Genomic DNA, 25703 nt, shown 5'->3' on the forward strand with positions numbered 1-25703 from the left:
ATGAAAGAGCACTGTACATCATGGAAACCATAAATAGATAGCTTATGACTGAAGCACTGATTGTATTTAAGAAAGTGTTGGGGTCCTGGCCGGTTGGCTTAGTGGATAGAGCATCAGCCTGGTGTAAGGACATCTCATGTTAGATTGATGGCCAGGGCACACAAGAGAAGCAACCATCTACCTCTGTCTCCCTTTTTTCTCCCCCTGATTTCCCTCTTCCCCTCCTGCAGCAAGAGTCTTGATTGGCCCTAGAGTCAGCTCCGAGCGCTAAGGTTAGTTCGGTTGGTTGGAACACATCAGCCTCAGGCAGTAAAAATAGCTCAGTTGACAAGAGCATCAGCCCTAGATGGGATTTGTGAGGTAGATTCCCATTGAGCACATGCAGGAGTCTGTCTAGCTATCTCTCTCCCACTCACTTAAAAAAAAGTTGGAATTTGGAGCTGGAAAGAAATATATATATACACATTTATCTTATTCACTTATTAATATAATTTGTATTTTATTAAAAATTTTTATCTACCCCAAGTTTCCCAAATGCATTTAACCATAGCTTGAGGTTTTGTTTTTTATTTTTTTGCTGTTAACACTCCTCTGCAGAACATTCTTTAGGACATGTTGATGGAGCCCTCCAATGCCATCTGCCACAGCCTGTTCTAGATCACGTACCTGAACAAGTTTGTTCTGACTTGATACTAACAGCCAAGGAAAAGATATTACTGAATGCTACTGCTCTCTCTCCCCATTCTTGGAGATTGGAATACTGAACTCTGCTGGAAGGAACACTCCAATTCCGTATCATGAAGAGTCCTTAGCAACCACTGAGTTCAGGCCACAGACAGGGAGAGTAAGGTCTGTGGAGTCTTTGACTCTTTCTGTTGCAGACAAGCTAGTCTGAGGAAGTTGAGGGAAGAAATCCAGTGGCCCAATTGGGACCTTGGCCATGGCATCTGTTGCGTATCGAGAGCCCATTTCTACCACAGTGGGAAAACGTATGATTTTCACAGGTAAAGGGATCTCTGTTTGCTTTCACAAGATCTAAACATTTTTTATTCCTCACCCATATGATGCTTACATATGATACTCATATAATGAATATAAGAATGAAATCATAGGCCCTGGCCATTGGGCTCAGTGGTATAGTGTCCGCCCCGAGTGTGAAAGTCCCAGGTTCGATTTCCGGTCAGGGCACACAGGAGAGGCAACCATCTGTTTCTCCACTCCCCCCTCCCCTTCTCTCTCTCTCTTCGTCTCCCACGTCTCCTTCCATAGCCATGGCTAGATTGGTTAGAGCAGTGGTCCCCAGCCCCCAGGCCGCAGATGAGTACCGGTCCGTGGGCCATTTGGTACCGGTCCGCAGAGAAAGAATAAATAACTTACATTATTTCCATTTTATTTATATTTAAGTCTGAACCATGTTTTATTTTTAAAAAATGACCAGATTCCCTCTGTTACATCCATCTAAGACTCACTCTTGACGCTTGTCTCAGTCACGTGATACATTTATCCGTCCCACCCTAAAGGCTGGTCCGTGAAAATATTTTCTGACATTAAACTGGTCCGTGGCCCAAAAAAGGTTGGGGACCACTGGGTTACAGCGAGTAGGCCTTGGGCACTGAGGATGGCCCCATGGCCTTACCTCAGCACTAAAGAAACCAAAATGGCTCAGTTGCTGAGCAATGGAGCAACACCCCAGATAGGCAGAGCATCACCCCCTCGTGGGCTTGCCAGGTGGATCCCCGATGCAGCGCATGTAGGAGTCTGTCTCTCTGCCTCTCTCCCTCACTAAAAAAAAATAATAATAATCACATATATATGCATTTCAAATGACACTGCTACTCTTTTTCTTTTTTCTTTTTACAGAGACACACAGAGAGAGAGGGGGATAGATAGGGACTGACAGACAGAAACGGAGAGAGATGAGAAGCATCAATCATCAGTTTTTCATTGCAACACCTTAGTTGTTCATTGATTGCTTTCTCATATGTGCCTTGATCATGGACTTTCAGCAGACTGAGTAACCCCTTGCTTGAGCCAGCGACCTTGGGTCCAAGCTGGTGAGCTTTGCTCAAACCAGATGAAGCTGCGCTTAAGCTGGCGACCTCGGGGTCTTGAACCTGGGTCCTCCGCATCCCAGTCTGACTATCCACTGCGCCACCACCTGGTCAGGTGACATTGCTACTTTTACTAAGTACATTCAGCCTGGGCATCAACACTGTTACCATAAACAGGTCTATGACATCCTAATTCTCACCATATCTGACTTAACTTTTACAAAGGAATGTTTTTATATTATAAAGCTTGTTTTATGCAAGAGCAACTACTTTGATGCTACTATAAGAATACTTTGATCAAATTTTAATTATTACTGATTTTAGTTTCACATAGACATATTTGACTGATAAAATTTGAGTAAGATGTGTATTTTACCTAGTAAAATTGTTGGCTTGTGTTTTGTTCTTTTCACTTGTTTTAAATGATTTGGATGGCATGTGTATGTAAAATTATAACAAAATACAATTAAATAGAATATGAATCATTGTGATAAATCTATAAGAAATAAACTAAATTTTATCTCCTTTCCTTTATACTTTAAAAAAGTGAGCATATATTATAAGCGTATCCCCTTGTCTGTTTGTAAATTCCCATTCCAGTCATGAAAAATCTGCTGCCATTGATTTGCTTGTTTAAGTAACACATGTATACAAGTATCAGAATTGTTAGCGTGTACTCCATGGCAACACACATACACACACAAACACCAAAACACAATAAAACAAAAACCACTTTATTAACTGAAGTAATGTGCTTTCTTGTAGTTCCTTTTGCTTAAAATTTACAAGTTGTACTCATTTCCAAAGTTACTTAGGCAGCTCATTTTCTCCTGACCCCCTCAGTGAGGTTGTGGCATATATTTGTAATACAGTTAGATTCTTTTGTCACAGTTTGAATTCCTTCCTGGAATCTTCAAAGTGATTTTTTTTTTAATTGTAGGCCCTGGCAGGTTGGTTCAATGGTAGAGGATGGCCCGGTGTGAGCATTGGCCCAGGAGGGTTTGATTCCCAGTCAGGGCACACAGGAGAAGTGCCCATCTGCTTCTCCACCTTTCCCCCTCTCCTACTTCTCTATTTCTCTCTTCCCCTCCTGCAGCCAAGGCTCTATTGGAGCAAAGTTGGCCTGGGCACTGAGGATGGCTCCATGGCTTCCACTTCAGGTGCTAGAATGGCTCCAGTTGCAATGGAGCAACACCCCAGATGGGCAGAGCATCACTCCCTAGTGGGCTTGCCGGGTGGGTCCTGGTCAGTTGCATGTGGGAGTTTGTCTCTCTGCCTCCCTGCTTCTCACTTCAGAAAAATACACACATACAAAAAAAATTGTATACATCAAAGTTTGCTCTTTGTGCTGTAAAGTTGATAGGTTTGACAAATCTGTAGGTTATATATCCACCATTTTAGAATCATACGGAAGGGTCCCCTCTCTAACATCCCCTGTGCTTTACCTACTCATTTCCCCATTTTCTCTTCCCAAGCTCCTGGCAACCACTGACCTTTCACTCTATCTACAGTTTTGCCCGAATGTCACAGAGCTGAAATCATACACTATGTAGCCTTTTCAGATTGGCTTCTTTCACTTGGCAATATATATTTAAGGTTTCTGCATGTCTTCTGTGGCTTGATAGCTCATTTCTTTTTATCACTGAGTAATATTTCATTATCTGGAGGTACCACAATTTGTTTATCTAATCACCTATTAAAGGACATTTTGATTGCTTGCAGTTTTTAGCAATTCTGATAAAAGCTTCTGTAAACATCTGTGTATTGACTATTGGGTGAGTGTTTTTAAATCAATATGGTAAATACCTAGAAATGTGATTGCTGGGTCATATGGTAAGGCTATGTGTAACTTTGTAGGAAACCACCGACTGTCTTCCAAAGAGGCTGTACCATTTTGCTTTCCCACCAGCAATGAAGGAGAGACCTAACTGCTTTGCATCCTTGTCAGCATTTGGTATTGTCTGCTTTTTGCTTTTAGCCATTCCAATAGGTATGTAATTACATATCATTCTTGATTAATTCACAATTCTCTAATGAACAATGGCCATATACTTATTTTCTTGTATATCTTCTTTGGTGAGATGTCTGTTCATATTGCTTGCCTATTTTCTAACAGGGTAATTTTATTTTCTTATTGTTGAGTTTTAAGTGTTCTGTGCATACCTTGGACACATCTTCTTTATCAGATCAGTATTTTGCAAATATTTTCTGTCTGTAGCTTTCTTTTCATTCTCTTAATGGAGTCTTCATAGAGCAGAAGTTTTTAGTTTTAATAAAGTAGAGTTAATCAACTTTTTCTTTCAGGGATCATGCTTTTTTGATAAAACTCATCACCAAAACCAAGGTCAACTAAATTTTTCTCTGATTTTTTTTCTTCTAGAAGTTTTACAGTGTTTTCATTTAGGTCCATGATCCATTTTGAAGTGACTTTTGTGTCTCAAACTTTTCATTTCCATCAGCTAATAAATTTCTTCTTAGCCTTAAGCCAATTTACTGTCACTTGCAACTGTGTGTCTTAATTAGTATTTTAAATTTCTTTTATTTATGTGGGTATATTCTTAGTTTAATGTATTTACATAGTTCAAATTCTTGTTACCTTTAATATATTTATGGTCTTTCATTATATTGATACATAATAATATTCTATTATATTGATTATATTAGGTATCAATTATTCTATTAATATATAAATAATATCTTGATCATATTACATTAATTATATCATATTATGTTGATATATAATAATTAACTCCAACTTACCTGTCTCCCATAATCAACAAATATAAAATTTTTCTCATATTACATCATTTTAAAATTTCTTACCTATGATCGTTTTTCCTTTTCTTTCACTGAAATAGTCTAAAGTGAATCCTAGATATATTATCTCACTCCCATATATTTTATTGTTCATCTTAAAAAATATGAATATATTCATAAATAACCACATTGCCATTATTACCCCTAACAAGATTAACAACAATTCTCCTTCGGCATCATGTAATAACTAGTACATAATAAAATTTCACTCACTGTCTCTAAAATGTATGTTTACAGTTGATCGTGTGAATAGGATATAAACAAGGTCCACACATTGCTTTGGTTATGTTGTCTCTCTTAGTCTTTTAAGCTGCTGAAGTATTTCTTCTTTTCTTTTCTTGCCATTTACTTGTTGCAGAAATTGGGTCAGTTATCCTTTAAGAAACACCTGGTGTTCTGAATTTACCTCTTGCTTTCCTGTTATGTCATTTAACTTGTTCCTCTATCCTCTGTGTTTTCTATAATAAGAATTTGGTTCTAGAGGCTTGATGACAATGTTGTATGAAAGGAGAGTAGGTTATAGCAGTGGTCCCCAACCTTTTTTGGGCCACGGACCGGTTTAATGTTAGAAAATATTTTCACAGACCGGCCTTTAGGGTGGGACAAATAAATGTATCACGCGACTGAGACAAGCATCAAGAGTGAGTCTTAGATGGATGTAACAGAGGGAATCTGGTCATTTTTAAAAAATAAAACATGGTTCAGACTTAAATATAAATAAAACAAAAATAAGTAAGTTATTTATTCTTTCTCTGCAGACCGGTACCAAATGGCCCACGGAGCGGTACCGGTCTGCGGCCTGGGGGTTGGGGACCACTGGGTTAGAGGCTTGATGAAAGTCAGATTCAGCTCTTTAGGAAAGTTTGTGTCTTGGCTACTGCTGTGGTCAACATATAGCACACTAAATTCTACAACAAATTTAATTCCTCTAAGGCCATCACTTAGCACCTTTCTAACTTACTGAGACTCAGACCGCTTTCCTCTATATATGAAACAATTGTTAATGGAAAGCTCATATTCTCACAAAAACGTTGATATAAGTGGTTATGTACCCTAGTTAAGCAAACAAAAAAGTAAATGATTTAATTCATATCATATATTGTAGAGCTGCAATAAAAACAGAAGGTATTTTGGTATTATGAATACTTAATGTAAAAATAACAAAGTATAATGAAATAATTTTTAAAAGTTATCTTGAATGCTGAGGAAAAACTAGCCAGATGAGAGGCGGACAAGAAAATAGCTAAGGACTTTTGTGACAATTTTGAGGATGATTTCGGAGCACTTTTAAGAGCTTTATAGAATTTTTTTTATTGATGAACAATTTAATTTTAAAATCAAAATTTTCTTTTATTTGCTATAACTACTTTTGTACTCATTGATAGCTAGAGTTGTCACCATTTTCATTTCTTGAATTTTTAGTGAGACCTCATTATTCTGAGACGATTCACAATGTGCATTAGTACATCTTGACAACTTAACTAATTTGGCCACTCATCAAGTTTTATTTTTCTATCAATTTTAATACTTTTTCTGTTAAAATAAATTTTTTTTTTTTTTGTATCTCTCTGAAGCTGGAAACGGGGACGCAGTCAGACAGACTCCCACATGCGCCCGACCGGGATCCACCTGGCACGCCCACCAGGGGGCGATGCTCTGCCCATCCGGGGCGTTGCTCTGTTGAGACAAGAGCCACTCTAGCGCCTGGGGCAGAGGCCAAGGAGCCATCCCCAGCACCCAGGTCATCTTTTGCTCCAATGGAGCCTCGGCTGCGGGAGGGGAAGAGAGAGACAGAGAGGAAGGAGAGGGGGAGGGGTGGAGAAGCAGATGGGCGCCTCTCCTGTGTGCCCTGGCTGGGAATTGAACCCGGACTTCCGCACGCCAGGCCGATGCTCTACCACTGAGCCAACCGGCCGGGGCCAAAATAAATTTTTGAAATATATTTTGATAATTTTTTTTTTCTTTTTCTGAAGCTGGAAACGGGGAGAGACAGTCAGACAGACTCCTGCATGCGCCTGGCCGGGATCCACCCGGCACGCCCACCAGGGGGCGATGCTCTGCCCACCAGGGGGCGATGCTCTGCCCCTCCAGGGAGTCGCTCTGCGGCGACCAGAGCCACTCTAGCGCCTGGGGCAGAGGCCAAGGAGCCATCCCCAGCGCCCGGGCCATCTTTGCTCCAATGGAGCCTCTGCTGCAGGAGGGGAAGAGAGAGACAAAGAGGAAGGGGGGGGGGTGGAGAAGCAAATGGGCGCTTCTCCTATGTGCCCTGGCCGGGAATCGAACCCCGGGTCCCCCGCACGCCAGGCCGACGCTCTACTGCTGAGCCAACCGGCCAGGGCCTATTTTGATAATTTTTAACAAATAGATTTGAAATCTAAATTAACAAATAGAAATTGAATCCCTATTGAATACTAAAACCTTGGTCTGGAGCTCTGGAGACTAAAAAAATGAACATGAGTAAGATATATGCTTATAATTTATTGTTCTGGTTGGAATATTATAGTTATACCTAGTAATCTAATTTGTTTAATCTAAATATTTTTTAAAGATTTTATTTATTCATTTTAGAGAGGAGAGAGAGAGAAAGGTGAGGGGAGGAGCAGGAGGCATCAACTCCCATATGTGCCTTGTCTGGGCAAATCCCGGGTTTTGAACCAGCAACGTCAGCATTCCAGGTTGATATTTTATCCACTGCGCCACCACAGGTCAGGCTGGTAAATCTAAATGTTGACCATAGCACAGTATGGTACTGAAAGGGAACACAAATCCAATTTCACAGGGCATGAGAAATCATGTAAAAACAGTGAAAAAGAACAAAATTACATCATAACCCTCCACAAAACTCAGCCTTATGTTTTGGTTGTTTTGTTTTTCTACTCCTTTTTCTTTTGGAATAATTAGACCCCATATGTTATAGATGGAGCTCAGAATTTATTTAGTTTGCAGTTAATAAAAGGATAGAGGTTCTTTTTGAGAAAAATGTGAGTCCAACTTTTAAAACTTAGCATATCCTGTATTAAGTACATTAATTTTATGTTCAGCTTGATGGTGTTTTACAAAGTAAGCCCACCTATATGTCTACATTTTAGGTCAAGATTGTGAACATTGTCATTGTCCTAAAAAATGTCTTCATGTTTTTTTTTCAGTCAGTTGCCCCAAAGTCAAACACTGTTCTGATTCCTATAATACATATGTTTTTGATAACTGTAAGTTTAACCTGAGAGGGTAAATTATTGTCTGTATTTTTAAAACATTATTTTTGCTGGCTTATTTTTCCTTATAAGTTTTACTATCAATTTGTTGAGTTTTATTATGTAGAAAGGAGATTTTATAAGTAATGTTATTTTTGCATTACAAAAACCTTTCTATGAAAACTAGTATCATAAACATAATCACGAAGAAGTTTTAAAAGTATTTTAGAGCATGGGTATGTTATTTTTAAAACATTTGTTTATATATAAATGACATAATTCTTTTACCTAGTGACTGATCTTATGCTTTTTTAAAGTTATAAAATTACATTTTTTAAAAAACAGATTTTTTTTGCCTGACCTGTGGTGGTATAATGAATAGAGCATCAACCTGGAACACTGAGGTAGGGTTCAAAACCCTGGACTTGCCTGGTTAAGGCACATACAAGAAACAATCAATGAACAACTAAAATGAAGCAACTATGAGTTGATGCTTCTCTTTCTCTCTCTCTCCCCCTCTCCTCTAAAAATCAATAAAATCTTTTTAAAAATTGCTTTTTTGTGCTTGCTTAGACAGCACATATACTAAAATTAAAAATTGCTCTAAAACATAGATTTTTTGTTAGTGAGAGAGAGAAAGAGAGAGAGAGAGAGAGTCAGACAGACAGCCAAAAGGGAGAGAGATGAGAAGTATCAATTTTTTGTTGCAGCTCCTTAGATGTTCATTGATTGCTTTCTCATATGTGCCTTGACTGGGGGGGCTCCAGCTGAGCCAGTGACCCCTTGCTCAAGCCAGCAACCTTGGGCTTCAAGGCAGCAACTTTGGGGTCATGTCTACAATCCCACACTCAAGCCGGCAACCTCTCTCTCAAGCTGCTGAGCCTGTGCTCAAGCTGGTGACCTCAATTTTTGAACCTGAGTCCTCAGCATCCCAGGCTGATGTTCTATCCACTGGGCCACTGCCTGGTCAGGCAAAAACTAGATTTTTTTCATTCAGATTTTTAAAAACATTCTTACTTCGTTCAAATCAGAGAGATTTATGGAATAATTAATATAGGGTGTTAAATTTAAAACACACCATAACAGGATCATCTAATTTACCTATCATTTTCCAGATGGGAATACTGAGGTTCAGAGGGCTAAGTGACTTGCTCAGGGTCATCACATGGCCTTGATCAAGAGGATGTAAACCTCTGTCTGCCTTCTGTTTATCTGCTGTATTCATGTGCCTTACATCCAGGTATCTGACTGAATAAAAATAGTAATGTATTTAGCCAGCCATTAGATATCTACTAGAAAAGCTGCTCACATAGACCAGGAATACTGGAGAATTATACCTTATAGAGAAATGATCACAACATGGTATTTCCATTAGAAATATATTAGAATCGGAAATACTCTTTAGGACAGGGCCAAAAGCAATATGATGAATGAAACTATAAGTGGTAAGAAAAGTACATAAATGCATATGTAATTTTGAAAAGCATTGCTCCATTAGCCTGGGTTTCAGACCCATTTATTCATCTGATTTTTTGCCCTGTGAAACTGCCACATGAATACTTACATCTCAAATTCAATTATTGTAAAAACAGAAAATGACTTTCACACTGAACTGCTCATGGTTTCCTTTTTGAAAAAAGAATAAAACAATCCTAGCTGCAAATTCAGCTTAAGTCTCACCACTATAATCCATGAGGCAGATATTTTAGATTTTTAAAAACTAAATCATGACAAAAGCTTGCACATTTTAATGGTACTGACACATTGGGTTGGATAATAGACATTTTATTCTATAATCATAGATTGTGACTTGCCCGAATCAAAGTTTATCTACAAGGGACAACAACTCCAAATCAATCCTTCCTTCAATTGTTGGCCATTTAAGTCATCGCCCATGTGATTTACAGGAATAAAACATTAGATGCTGCCACCATTTTGAAAAGCAAGTAAATCAATCTCTGAGAAGAGAACGTCTAAGGACAAGCTTTGTTTATACTCTAATTTCGTGTGTGTGTGTGTGTGTGTGTGTGTGCGCGCGCGCATCTGTGTTTAATTGATTTGTAGAGAAAGGAGAGAGGGGAGGAGCGAGAAGCATCAACTTGTAGTAAGCAACTAGTAGTTGCCTCTTGTATGTGCCTTAACCTGGTAAGCCCAAGGATTTGAACCAGCAATCTCAGCATTCCAGGCCAATGCTTTATCCACTGCACCACCACAGGCCAGGCTGTTTTTGTTTTTTTAAGAACTAGAAAAACCTTTATTACATGAATGAGGATAGGAAGGACGACTTACTTGCCTTTCCAGAACTTGATTTAATTTTCCAAAGGTGATGCCTAGGGTATAGTAAATCGCCTCTTTTAATCAGGAAGAAATGCTCAGGATTAAGCAAAAAAAAAGTTTTTTGTTGTTGAAATAGTGTTTGAAAAATTAACGCTTTTGTCAAAGATTAGTTGATTGTTTACTGTATAACCTTTTAGGAAACAAGAAATATGCATGAAGATCCTATTTCCGAAAACAAGGACTATAATCTTAAACATAATCTTGGTGTTTCCTTCTAATCTTTCTGACCTCAGTTTTCTCATCTGTAGTTTGGGGACAGTAGTACCTATTTCATAAGGTTCTCTATGATGATTTAATGAAAGCGCCTGCATGACCACAAATTTAATGACATTTTCTGAACTTTTATTTTTATTAACTAGTTGTACTATTTTTTTCCTTGAAAAGCTGATTATCTGGAAGAGGGAGGTGCTGGGAGAGAACACACAAATCATCCTTAAAATTCTGGTTTTCATGATAAACCAACCAAGTACATACAGTTTATTCCCCAAAGTCTGAAGCCATAAGCAAGTTTTTAAAGGGTACAGAAAGAAAATCTATGATTATCTGTGCCAATGGTTTTTAAACTGTAATGTGCATATTAATCTCCCGAGTCTTATAAAAATGCAGATACTGAGTCCATTGGTCTGGAGTGTGGAGCCTGGGAATCTGCATGTCTACCAAATTCCCAGGTGATACCATGCTGTGGTCCAGGGACCAGACTTTTAGTAACATAGATCTAAACTCTTCTGGCTCCACTGTCTGGACAAGGTATTTACCTCTCTATGGCTCAGTTATACCATCTGTAAAAAAGCCATAATATCCACTTTATAAGGTTTCTGGAAATTTTGAGTTATTATACATAAAACACTCAGCACAGTGCCTGGCATGTGGTGAGCTTCACATACATGTTAACAGTTGTCATATGACATAGATCATTAGCACTATAAGTAAGCTGAGGATTACTGGGCCCAGAAGATGAAGTCATTTGTGATTCTAATAATCAGAGCACACACAAAGATATTTTTTTTACCTGCTAACTATTAGCCTTTTGGATCTTCCTATAAATCTGAGCTAAGTAATACTAAAGAAAACAAGACACATTAAAAATATATTATGGTAAGGCTCTGGCCGGTTGGCTTAGCGGGAGAGTGTTGGCCCAGCATGTGGAAGTCCCAGGTTCAATTCCTGGGTTTGATTTCCAGTCAGGCTACACAGGAGAAGCATCCATCTGCTTCTCCACCCTCCTTCCTCTCTATGTCTCTCTTCCCCTCACACAGCCAAGGCTCCATTGGAACAAAGTTGGCCCTGGCACTGAGGATGGCTTCATGGTCTCCGCCTCAGGTGCTGGAATGGCTCCGGTCACAACAGAGCAACACCCCAGATGGGCAGAGCATCGCCCCTTGGTGGGCATGCTGGGTGGATCCTGGTCAGGTGCATGTGGGATTCTGTCTGTCTGCCTCCCCGCTTCTCACTTTGGGGAAAACAAACAAACAAACAAACAAAAAACATATTATGGTAGAATGGCAGGTTTTGGAATTTTACCTATAAACTTCATTAAATTATGTAATCTTGGCTGATGACAATATGTCTTTGTATATAGTCAAGAAGAACACAAAGATCTGTGTAGGTGCCCTGGATGGGAAGTCTTTCACTGCAGACATCACATTTGTCGGTTTATCCTGCATGCGTTTCCCTGTCTTTTCCTCCCTCCCCTGCAAGAGGAGAGGTAGCACATGCAGGACCCCAGCAAGGGAGCACTTTATCCTTGACACCTGCTGGGTCTGAGCCTGGTCAATTTGACTCACAGCAAGTGATAAAAAATAAAGTGCCCCACTGTCTTGCTAACCCCAGTCACCAGCAATTATTTCTGAAAAGGGTGAACCTTTCAGAGCCTTGTAAAAGGTCCCTTTGACTACTGATATCATCTTTAAGAAAATTATGCTCCAGGAAAAGCCCAAGGCAGATAGAAGAAGAAGGCAGAAGAAGATAGGTAGATGAAGATCATTCATACCTTTAAGCCTAACATCAATGAAAGAGACTGCAATTCATTTATTTCATCAACTCTTGGGGCAGAACTTTCTAAAATAAAGAAAATCATTTCTGGGAACTGCAGAATTGCAAGAAAGGCCATCATTTAAACAGAAGAAATAAGTAGACTGATTGCTCCTGTTCTGTAACAGGTTGAGCCAGACAGACGTTGCAAGGAGACCTACCACCACATTTCCAAGCAGAGTCTGAGGAGGACCGGGATTCTCTGACAAGGACCCAGAGCAGTGCTGGGATTCAGCCGGTTCGCACCACTTCAGCGGAACCGATATCTAATTTTTTGTTGAGTTCGGCAACCCAGTTGTTAAGATGGCACTCATAATCAGGGTTCTCTCTTAGGTGGGCGTCTGGGAAGCTGCCCAATGTGGAAATCACAAATTTACATTTCTTACTCTTTTTTAACGTTCATCTGCGCAATAGCGTATTCTAAGCACCCGTAGTAATGTTCATTCCGTCCATAAGTGAAATAATTGCAACTGAGGACACCAATCAAGAAGCAATAGGGCAATATCTTAACTAAAAGTTTTATTGGTTTTTTTTCTGGCATTATTTAATATTTTTCATTAATACTTTAAAACTCTTTCTTATAACAATCTAGTTTTGAATACCTTTTTTATCGTTCTTATTTAAGTATTAAATGCATGAAATAATAAACTACCTTTCGGTATATTATTTTTTTATACTTAAAATGATCGTTAGGGCAGAGAACAGGTTGTTAAATTATTTGAGTCCCACCACTGACCCAGAGCCAGCTGAGGAAATCGGGTAGAGGAAAGGGAGACTTGGTTTATTTCTAAGCCTCATTCTTGGCTGTTGAGTGAACTGCCCTAGTATTGGAGGTGGAGGCACCAGAGGGTGGAGCCAGGAATTCTAAGCAGCTAGAATAAAGGCAGCAGCTCCCAAGTTTAGTAGACAACGACCAAAACTCAACAACACATAACTGGGGGAGGGAGGTGGCTACTGAGGAAAAAAGAGACAGTGGTGTGCCATGAAGTGTGAACCCAATCCGGTTTCGGAGTTGTCACCTTTCGCTAACCACAGTCCCAAATCTAGGGCACAGATTCTCGAAATTTAATACGCTTAAGAACCTCCTATGGAGACTGTTATAAATGCAGAATGCTCAAAATTCTGTTAGATTTTCTGAGGTCCCTAGAATCTGCATGCTAGACAAGCACACCAAAAGACAGTGACACAAGGATTCCCTGTGACACACGGAGGAATGCAGTCCCTAGTGCAATAGGAACTGGACCCTTCTGCTCCTAGAAGCTCACACATGCTCCAAAATATTCCTCTGGAAGGTCTATCATGCCTCTAGTCAAAAGATCAGAAGTCTCAGCTTATCACCATTGATTTTTTTTTTTTTTTTTTTTTTTGTATTTTTCTGAAGCTGGAAACAGGGAGAGACAGTCAGACAGACTCCCGCATGCGCCCGACCGGGATCCACCCGGCACGCCCACCAGGGGCGACGCTCTGCCCACTAGGGGGCGATGCTCTGCCCCTCTGGGGCGTCGCTCTGCTGCGACCAGAGCCACTCTAGCGCCTGGGGCAGAGGCCAAGGAGCCATCCCCAGCGCCCGGGCCATCTTTGCTCCAATTGAGCCTTGGCTGCGGGAGGGGAAGAGAGAGACAGAGAGGAGGGGGGGGGGGTATCACCATTGATTTTTAAAAGTAATCTGAAAGCCCACAATTTGAAAATAAAAAAGAATAGGAATGTTTGTATACTTCAAATTAATGTTATATCATTCTATAAATGATTATATAAAATAAAATATGGTTTTTTTCAGCTAAATGAATTTTGTCACTGATAACAGGATAATTAAGAGTCTAAGTATAGTCAAAAGTTATGCAAATAAAGCTATTTGAAGTTAAAGGAAGATTAGTGAATAAATGCTGATAGAACTGGAGTTAAATACATTCTTTGTGCATAGCAGGGAAATAATACCTTCTGCATCTCTTTCTATCAGAGTTTTTCAGATTCTTTCAAATTTTAATTAACAAACTAAGTAGCTATTACCACCCTCTTCACAAAACAGAAGCAGAACAAAGTAGACATGCTAGTCATATGGGCTGAATAAAGAAATTTAAGAAAACCCAAACCTATCATTCTACAACCCTAGAAACTGATGTAGTAAATTTCTTTCATGTTCTTTTCTGCGAATTGTGTAGCCACCTAGAACACAGGATCCACCTTAGAGCCACATTCACTACCCTATCACCATCCCTTGCACATTATACATGTGCCTATGTGCCTTTGACACATGGAAGTGCACTGAAGAATGTCAGCTCCTCTTGTCTGTAGGCATACCAAAACAAAACAAAACAAAACAAAAACTAAAAAACTCAGTTCCACATCTCAGATATTTTTTTCTTTCTAACCAAGTATGTTAGACTCCCTTGAAATGGGCTAAAAAAAAAAAGATAGTTTGCTGGCCTGTGGTGGTGCAGTGCATACATAGATCCTTGACCTAGAATGCTGAGGTCACTGGTTTGAAACCCTGGGCTTGCCTGGTCAAGGCACATATGACAAACAGCCAATCAACAACTGAAGTGAAGCAACTATGAGTTTATACTTCTCGCTCCCCTCACCCTCTCCTTTCTCTGTAAAATCATTAAAAAAACTGTTTAAAAAGATAGTTTATCATTGAATTGGGCACATAATCACTCAGAAGATACAGATGGAAATGAGTGTTTGCAGTAAATCCCCAACACCATGATAAATAACTTTGCTTCCGAGGGAGGGGCAGTGCTGTGGACATATAGTCTATGTATGGATTGTTCTGTGTGAGGACTATGAAGTAGGAAGTTATTTACATTAGTCTACATATAGGTCAAGAACCCCATTCATCATTGCTAAATAAACAACTCCGTCCCCGGTGAGCCCAGAGCCCCGAGCCGAGCGCAGCCGAGGCCAGCCCAGAGAAGCAGCCATTCGCAGCCAGTCTGGGAAACTCAAGCCTCTACCTTCACAATTTTGGGTGTGAGGACCACAGTCGTCCTGGTCCACAGCATTTGCATCTGGCTTTCTCCAACTGGCAGTCACAGTCCTAATGGCCTTGAAGGCTGACCTTGAAAGAGTGATATTTATTGGCAACATCCAGACCTTAAGTCAGACTGTCTCAAACATTATCACCAAATTTGGATGAGAGTTTGTCCAGCCATTTTTGTGTGATGATGTAACACACTGAGACAGAAACTACACGTAAATGTTCACCTCACCACTGTGAATCACCTAAAGTAATGACAGTGTGCCTTAGATTAAAATGTTTTGAAGTTGAAACATACGTTTGGGGCTGAGATGGTGCCCAAAGGAAAATTATATATTGTACCAAAAGGGCCATCTCTTTTGACAAAGAGAGTTGACAGAGGTGGGAGAGGGTAGCCCCACGGACAAATGAAAAAGGGAAGACTCCCTCCTGCCTGATCCAAAGGCAGTGGGTCCACGGTCAGGGCTACTTCAATTTTTGGCACTCACTTTCTCATCTCAACTACACAAAATCCAATAGATAAAACCTTGAGCAAGTGACTCCTACATAGGGCAGCTTCAAAAGACAGTGTTTACTCTAATGCTGATTCCTGCAGTCTGTTCATCTAGACCAGTGGTTGTCAACCTGGTCCCTACCACCCACTAGTGGGCGTTCCAGCTTTCATGGTGGGTAGTAGCGAAGCAACCAAAGTATAAATAAAAAGATAGATTTAACTATAGTAAGTTGTTTTATAAAGATTTATTCTGCCAGGCCTGACCTGTGGTGGCGCAGTGGGATAAAGCATCGGCCTAGAACACTGAGGTCGCCGGTTCGAAACCTTGGGCTTGCCTGGTCAAGGCATATATGGGAGTTGATGCTTCCTGCTCCTCCCCCTTCTCTCTCTCTCTGTCTCTCGCTCTCTAAAAAAATCAATAAATAAAATATTAAAAAAAAAAAAAAGATTTATTCTGCCAAACTTAGTGAAAATCTGACATAAAGTACTTGGTAATTAATTATTATTATAGCTTTAACTTGCTGTAACTCTGCTTTATAAATTTTGTAAAGTAAAGTTACTTCCCTACTTTATAAATCACCATTGCTGTGGAACTGGTGGGCGGTTAGAAAATTTTACTACTAACAGAGATACAAAAGTGGGAGGTAGCTGTAAAAAGGTTGACTACCCCTGATCTAGAGCAATCATGAGTATTTGGATCTTCTACTATCTCCTGCCTGATACACCCTCAATCCCTGTGTCTACTCCCCAATCTCTTCTTATTTTCTTGTCCTCTACAGTTACAAAAAAGCTGTGCATAGATAATCACAAACCCTGGTTGGTCTCTGTTTACATTTTTTTCAAAACTGCGACCAAAGGACAGTTAGGGAATCTTGATTAGAGCTTTGAAATTCAGCTCCAGGACAGAGCTGATTTACTGTCGCCACCCCCACCCCCACCAGGCAAATTCAACAGCCCAAACGTTTAGTGTCACCTCCTTGTACATTTATTTACTTATTTCCTTCTGGTTTTATCTTCTCCTGTCGTCCAAGTTGAGAACTTCTATTCTAGCCACACCCACATTTTTAGGATGACCAACCCTAACACATCCAATTGAATGTACTGATAGAATTCGTTATCTGAATTCTACATAAAGCACGACGCGGAAGTGTTCATGTCGGGCATGAGGCTAGAGTTTCCTCATATAAAAGCCATTCATTACTTCCCCCTTTTCACTCAGTCAGAGAAAGGTTAAAAAGTTTGGGCTATTCCACAGATACTACTCAGATGTTCACCTCTACTCTGAGGAAATCTTGCCCAGTTATAGACAGATGATAATCACTGGCCTGTTTACCTTGATTTGTTTTTTATTTTTTTATTTTTTATTTTTAACAAAGACAGAGAGAGAGTCAGAGAGAGGGATAGACAGGGACAGACAGACAGGAACGGAGAGAGATGAGAAGCATCAATCATCAGTTTTTCGTTGCGACACCTTAGTTGTTCATTGATTGCTTTCTCATATGTGCCTTGACCATGGGGCTACAGCAGACTGAGTAACCCATTGCTTGAGCCAGCGACCTTGGATTCAAACTGGTGAGCATTTTGCTCAAGCCAGATGAGCCCGTGCTCAAGCTGGCGACCTCAGGATCTCAAACCTGGTGTCCTTCCGCATCCCAGTCCAAAGCTCTATCCACTGCGCCACAGCCTGGTCAGGCTGTTTACCTTGATTTGAGACAAGTTGGATCAGACCATCCATTGAGTTTATTGTAAACCCAACCAAAAGACCCTGAATTTATCTCAAATTGTTTTCAGCAATTCAACATGGCCTCAAGTTTTGCAAAGAAGGCAAGACCAGTATTCTGGGCCATTATACTTGCTTAGGGACAAAAAATAACTAAAATCTCCTCTCCTCTTTTATGTTTTGAACTTTTTATTTTGCTCTGTCTAATGATAGCTGTCCATGTATTTATCTAGTTTCCATCATTAATTGATATGGATTACTTAATATTAGAGTCAAATAAATCACATAAAGTGCAAATAAGTGGACCACTATGACACACACATTCAGCTAGACTGAACTCATTGTCACAACATAAATGTGGTGGGTGTGTACTGTCAATTTACCTAAGCTAGAACTACATTTCCCAGAATTCTTTTCTCTGCATAGTTTTGGGTTCAGCTTGGCCACAAGAGACAGTTTGTGTGCAATTTGGAAGGCAGAAGTGAAGGAGTGGACAACCTCCATGTTCAGAAGGTTGGTTCTGGCCACCAGGTGATGTTGCAGCTGCTGCCCACTGTTGCTGACAAGGTGGCTCACCTTGTTGGGGTGGGCAGCTCCTTTAGAGCCTTCCACACTTCCTTCTTCAACTTCATTGACTTCTGGGTCAGGTATTTAGCACTTGACAAAAGGCACCATTTTCATTTTGATCATCAAATTGGAAGGCATGGAGGCGTAAGATTCTTAGTCGAGTTCAATTCATCCTTGCAGATTCCAGTTTATCTCACATGCCCACATTGGTTTGACCCATTGCTTTAAATCAGTTGCTTGTTTAACAGCATCTGAATCACTTTCCTGACCTGGTGGTGGTGGACTGCCTATCCATGGTGGTATACAACGGCCAGATTTTTTCTTGTGAAGCTGTGTATTTTGGTGCTCTACCTGGGGGACCAGGACTTCTGGGACTCACCTTCTTTCTGGTTTCAGCTTCAAAGGATAGGCAGACAGCACCCAGGGAAGCCTCAGGCAGAGGACACTCAAAATCTTTTGTGAAAGGAAGGGGTGAGCAAGCTGAATAATTCACAATTCCTTGAGAAGTTTGCAGTCTAAGCATTTTCCTTTATTGGCACTATTCATCGGCACTCATTTATATGTTTGGCTATTAGTTCTGCTATCAAGAGAGTCAGTCTGGATAGTCTGGATATCCATTTATCTCTAAACTGGGTCAGTAATTATCTCCGCATAAAAGGACAATGCAGAAGGAACACATTATTTACTATTTTTGCTTATTTCTTTCCCTAAAGTAGATCAGAGTAGATTAGATTAGTGTAGGAGAGGAATCCTCCATAAGATCTTCTTCCTTTCTCATCAGAAAGTTCTCTGCCACTACTTTCTCAATGATTTCTATGGTGTGTTCGCTAACAAAGCTCTGCTGAGAGCAACACTCGGAAACAGATATTAGCCACGGAGCTTCCACCTGCTCCCCCCGGTCTATATTCACCAGGTGCTCCTCTCTCATCTCTCCCTGCAAAGATTCTCAGGGTGGTGCCTACTTATGTCCATGCTCCTTTGAGACAGAGATTTGCTTTAGTAGAAAAGAAAAAAATATTGCAGGAGCAGTGTGGGACACAATAGGAGGGAATCAGACAAGTTCAAAGGGAATGCATTTAACCCCCTCCTTCTTCCAGGGGCCCAGCAGCTGCTCACCCAGCATCTCTCTGCAGGAGGCAGTCTCTGCTGGAAGAAAAAAGGAGAAATCGAGAGCACAGGAGGACTCCCCACTTTAGCCTTTATAACTGACAAACAAGCATGAAGTAACTAGGCTGCCACCACAAGGGGTTACTAAAAAAAAAAGTAATAAAATAACATAGGAAAGATGACTATCTAGAAAGAGAAGAAAGTGAAAAATATCAAAATTAATCTCCTTTTTTTATTAACTAGAAAATAGAAAAAGATGTTCTTTAATTGTTGCATTTTCGCCCCACTGATAATTAGCACCAAATGGAGCAAGAGTAATGTTATTTTGTCGTTTGTGAGTTCAGCTCATTGTGCCGCGTTTATCGCTCTCATTTCTTCATCTGCTGGAAGGGACGGCCAGCATTGGAAGAGGGCAGGAAGCTGTAGGACGTTTTACATGGACCTGCACATGTCGCAGGGGTCCGATGGCTGGACATCGGCAGTGATGTTGGACATCCACTTTACATTCCATTTCTCTTAGCCGACTGCAGGACAAATTCAACACAGTCCCATCTGACTGTATGCTGATGTTTGTAAATTAGAAATTCTAATTTTTCAAACTTGTGTGTTGACTTAACTGCTCTCCCCAAGTCCTGATCAAGACCCACATTTTCCATGACCATTTCTCATTGATCATCACTCTCTTTCTTTCTTTTTATTTATTTATTTATTTAGTGAGAGAGAGAGAGAGAGATAGGAACAGAAAGACAGCAAGGGAGAGATAAGAAGCATCAACTCATAGTTGCAGCTCCTTAGTTGTTTTGATTGCTTTCTCATATGTGCCTTGACCAGAGTGGGTGGGGGGCTCCAGCCGTGCCAGTGACCCCTTGCTCAAGCCAGCAACCTTGGGCTCAAGCCAGTGAATTTGGGGTGATGTCTATAATCTCACACTCAAGCTAGTAAACCTGAGCTCAAGCTGGATGAGCCCATGCTCAAGCTGGTGACCTTGGGGTTTCAAACCTGGATCCTCAAACGTCCCAGGCCAACATGCTCTATCCACTGCACCACCACCTGGTCAGGCTCTTTTTAAAAATTTTTAAAAGATTTTATTTATTGATTTTAGAGAGAAGAGAGAGAGAAAGAGAAGAGGGGAGGAGCAGGAAGCATCAAATCATAGTTGCTTCTCATATGTGCCTTGATCGGGCAAGCCTGGGAATTTGAACTAGTGACTTCAGCATTTCAGGTCAATGCTTTCTCCACCGTGCCATCACAAGTCAGGCATCATGCCTTTATTTAAATTTTTTTTTGTTTTTGTTTTTTTTAAAAGATTTTTATATATTCATTTTTCAGAGAAGAGAGACTAACACTGCGTGTGTAGTAAGCACTTACATAATTTTAAAATAGTGATAGTCCAACTGCATAAAATTTAGGTTTAAATCTCTTGTCAGCATTTCAGTGTTATTCATATTTGTGTATAAATTACAGTGCAAAGCAATGTAAGACTTGAATCTCTTTGTTCCAACTCTGTCCTTCCTCATCAACTATTTCTCTTGCCTTGGTCTAGCAAATCTTGAAACTTTTGTATTACAATATTTACAAAGGCATGAAGACAAAGGCCCAGAAGTCATATCATTGTTCCTGGCGTTTGCTTTACAACAAAGATTATGTGATTTGCTACACTTGTAAAAAGATTCTTCTTAAATGGGAAATTATTAGCTGTATTTCAAAAACGGAATTGTTCCTGCAGGAGTGTACTACTACTTCCAAGCGTGTTGCTCGGAGCTCTGCACCTGATTGGCTCACACCAGACAGTGGGTTTCTTCCTTCCTGCAATCAAGGAATTCTGTCTGTAACATGTGCATCACACATTTATTCTTTCGTTCCACAACTATTTATGTGTGTCTGGTCCTGGGCGTTCCTTGCATGGGTATATTGTTTAAGGAAGGGAAAGAGACCAAAGGCAAAACAATCTGGCATTTGCCAAACCTGCTAGTTTAGAGTCAATTAACATCTAACAATATTGTTAAATTATTCACATTCTTGTAGGGCTTGGAAGTTCCCAAACTGATTTCCCTGTAATTCAGTAAATGTATGATTTTATTACCATCGCTATGATGACAACACTTGAGGAAAATTAAGTTGCAATTTATACTGAAAATTTAGGAGATTCCACAGAAAGATAGATGTAGAAGACAAAATACCCATCTTATATATTTGGAAAGACAGTGTAGGAAAAAAGCATAGAACAGAGAATTAGACTACTGGTTGACAGACGGATGGCACATCATGGCAACGTGGTGTGTATTTAAATGTGTTTCAGGAGGAATAGATCCACCAAGAGTGAGTGCCGTTTGGGGTTACCTACTAAACCATGAGTGATCTAACCGTAGAGAGCTTTACTATCTTTTCTTTTAAAAAATTATCTTATTTTAAACATAATATAAAATGACAAATTTTAAAGTTTAAACATAACCTGGCAAATACTTAAAAACATAGAGTTCTGTAGCAGTAAGTGCATTTACACTGCAAAGCAACATTCAGTGTAATCCAGCTTCAGAGCCTTTTCATCTTGCAAAATTAAAACTCTATGTGTCCAGTAAACACTAACTCTCCATTTCCCCTTTCCCCGCCCCTGGCAACTGCCATTCTTCTTTCTGTCTCCATAAATTTGACTATGTTAGTAATCTCATATAAGTAGAGTCATTTTTGTAACTGGCTTATTCACTTAGCATAATGTCCTAAAATTTCATCTTTGTTGTAGCATGTGTCAGACTTTTCTTCCTCTTTAAGGTTGGATAATGATTCGTTGTATGTTTTCGTGGACTGAATTGTACCACACAGTTTTTTTTTTATCTTTATTTTCTTTTTTTATATTTTATTTATTGATTTTTAGAAAGAGGAGAGAGAGAGAGAGAGAGAGAGAGAGAGAGAGAGAGAGAGATAATGAAAGAGAAGGAGAGGAGAAGGAGGGGAGAGACAGGACACATCAACTCATAGTAGTTGCTTCTTATATGTGCCTTGACCTGGCAAGCCCACGGTTTCGAACCAGTGACCTCAGTGTTCCAGGTCAATGCTTTATCCCCTGCACCACCGCTGATCAGGCACACAATTTTCATATGTTGAAGCCCCAATTCCCAGTGTGACAGTATTTGGAGACAGGTCCTTTGTGGAGGTAATTAAGATTAAATAAGGTCATAGGGTGGGGCTCTAACCCCATGAAACTGATATCCTTACGGGAAGAAGAAGAGACACCAGAGCTTTTTCTCTGCAAACACACAGAGAGGAAAGGCCATGTGAGGACACAGGAAGAAGGGGGTCATCTGCAAGTGAAAGAGAGAGGCCTCACCAGAAACGGACTCTTGAAAGCACCTTGATCTTGGAATTCCAGACTCCAGAACTATAAGAAAACAAATTTCTGTTGTTTAAACCACCTGGTCTAGTATTTTGTTATAAAAGACCTAGCAGACCAACACACACACACACACACACACACACACACATACACACACACACACACACACACACACACTCATACATACCACATTTTGTTTATTTGTCCACCCACCAATGCACTCTTGGGTTGTTTCACCTTTCGGCTATTGTGAATAACGCCTCTGTGGAATTGCTGGATCATATGGTAAATTCTATGCTTAATTTTTTGAAGAATCATCACACCATTTCTTACAACAGCTGTATCATTTTACATTCCCACCAGCAACACACAAGGGTTCCCACTTTCTGTCTCTCACAATGTTTAAATATGACATTTTGGTTTCTGTGAGAAACCTATGACCACTCAGTAATAACTGTAGATTTCTACTGGCCACCTAACCAAATGTGTAAGGTTAATTATTTTCCTATAAGCAGGAATGCAACAGGACACAGTGCTGCTTTTGAGGGGGATTCAACATAAACAGAATCATTTGGTGCCATTTAGTGTCAGCATGACCTCACACACAAAAAAACTGTTTCAAAATCCTGTGGTGCTAGGTTGGCCAGGGTCATTCATGTCAAAAATGACAAAGTCACCTCCCCTATCCCCCACAGTACCCTCACCAGCATCAACTAAAACAGATTGTCTCATTTTCCTCTCTGGGTGGTCCAAAGGATCGGATCCGATAGCATCTCAGAAGCCCCCTCCTGAACTAAATGATGGCATTGGTGACCAGGACAGGATTGGGTTTCCGCCACCCATTTTACATAATCCTATAGCTCGTAAATGGAGCTTAGAAATATGTTTCTTCACGGAGCCTGTAAGCTCTAAATGCTAGTAACTCTGTGCTAAGTGGGATGTCTTTCTTAAATCTTTCTAATTATTTTCAATTTTATAGGTTTAAGGAGCCACTTGAGTAATTTTCACAAACATAAAAATAATTAAGTCAAAGAAAATTGCAGAAATAAAAGAAATTTTGTAGTAACATTTTCCAGTAAGTATCAATACCCTGCAAACACTTTAGCTAATCCAGGATCATTATTAAACTTTTTAATTATTCTGCACCATCCAGGAACTGGCTCCTTCTGCACACATCATAGGATAGGGAGATATTTCAAATATGTACTATCTGTCAGGCACTCTGAGTGTTCCTTAGGAATGATTTACAGTGATTGCAGCGTTTTCATTTTTCAGGCTATGTCAGCTGAAAGTAAAACTGGCAAGTGAACATCAATATTTAACTGGTACTTCACTTGGACATTTTATTCTAGTTTCCAGCTTTGATGTTTGGTAACTAATGAGGGAGGGGAGCAGGAGTTAGCTCTGTTTTGTTCTCTGGCCCCCACGGTGCAGTTACGGAGGCTCAGCCCCTCAGAAAGGCTGTGGTGACCCTCTTACAACTGATTCAGGAGCAGGGAGCATCCATTTGTTGAACAGCTGCAAGAGAAGGTTGGAGTGCCTGGTGATGAGAACCCAAGCAGAGGGCTGAGGACTGCTGGGAGCCGTGGATCAAGCCAGAGCTGCTGGCCCGTGGGTGCCCAGAACACTCGCCATGCTGAATGAGGCTCAGACCGAGATCTGCACAGGCGGCAGTGCACTAGCCAAAAGGAGGCCAAGCTCATCTCGGACTGCAGGGAGCTCCGCAGCTCCTTCAGTCAGGTGGACTCGAACATGCGGTCAGGTCAGGGAAACAGCTGAGTCTTTCCAGTAGGGAAACACTTTGGGTCTCAGTTTGGGCCAGTGCTGCAGCCCCTCCTTGCTGCAAACCAGCGTGGCTAGTAATTCCAGGTCCTGAGCGGGAATGGCACAGGATTAAGAAAACAGGCTTAAAGAGCAAAAGGATTGTAGTCCCATTCATTTATCTTTGCCTTCACTTCTCTTGCCATTGGAGTCAAGTTCATAAAATGTTCTTTAAAACCCAGGTCCATGAGTTGAGTACCTATGTCTTCTTCTATGTACTTTATTGTTTCAGATCTTATATTTAGGTCTTTGATCCATTTTGAATTAATTTTAGTACACGGGGACAGGCTGTAGTCGAGTTTCATTCTTTTGCATGTGGCTTTCCAGTTTTCCCAACACCATTTGTTGAAGAGGCTTTCTTTTCTCCATTTTGTGTTGTTGGCCCCCTTATCAAAGATTATTTGACCATATATATGTGGTTTTATTTCTGGGCTTTCTATTCTGTTCCATTGGTCTGAGTGTCTATTTTTCTGCCAATACCATACAGTTTTGATTATTGTGGCTCTATAATATAGTTTAAAATCAGGTATTGTAATGCCCCCAGCTTCATTCTTTTTCCTTAGGATTGCTTTAGCTATTCGGGGTTTTTTATAGTTCCATATAAATCTTATGATTTTTTGTTCCATTTCTTTAAAAAATGTCATAGGAATTTGAATAAAAAGTTTTTGCTCAGCAAGAGAAACTGATATCAAAATAAACAGAAAGCCAACTAAATGGGAACTGATATTTTCAAACAATAGCTCAGATAAGGGCCTAATATCCAAAATTTACAAAGAACTCATAAAACTCAACAACAAACAAACAAACAATCCAATAAAAAAATGGGAAGAAGACATGAACAGACACTTCTCCCAGGAAGAAATACAAATGGCCAACAGATATATGAAAAGATGCTCAGCTTCATTAGTTATTAGAGAAATGCAAATCAAAACTACAATGAGATACCACCTCACCCCTGTTAGATTAGCTATTATCAACAAGACGGACAATAGCAAATGTTGGAGAGGCTGTGGAGAAAAAGGAACCCTCATACACTGTTGGTGGGACTGTAAAGTAGTACAACCATTATGGAGGAAAGTATGGTGGTTCCTCAAAAAACTGCAAATAGAACTACCTTATGACCCAGCAATCCCTCTACTGGGTATATACCCCAAAACCTCAGAATCATTGATACGTAAAGACACATGTAGCCCCATGTTCATTGCAGCACTGTTCACAGTGGCCAAGACATGGAAACAACCAAAAAGCCCTTCAATAGAA

The 25703-nt window shown here is 40.2% G+C and overlaps 1 protein-coding gene across 1 annotated transcript in view; it reads left to right on the forward strand.

Moving 5' to 3' along the window:
- The first annotated feature begins 940 nt into the window (after nt 1-940).
- Nucleotides 941-25703, forward strand: part of SPMIP2 (sperm microtubule inner protein 2) — a 98143-nt gene continuing 73380 nt past the window's right edge. Inside the window, exon 1 of the mRNA XM_066360179.1 lies at nt 941-1004. Coding sequence (XP_066216276.1) covers nt 941-1004 — 64 coding nt within the window. The remainder of the gene's footprint in view (nt 1005-25703) is intronic.

Source organism: Saccopteryx leptura, chromosome 1 (assembly GCF_036850995.1).
Source record: "Saccopteryx leptura isolate mSacLep1 chromosome 1, mSacLep1_pri_phased_curated, whole genome shotgun sequence".
Classification (NCBI taxonomy): domain Eukaryota; kingdom Metazoa; phylum Chordata; class Mammalia; order Chiroptera; family Emballonuridae; genus Saccopteryx; species Saccopteryx leptura.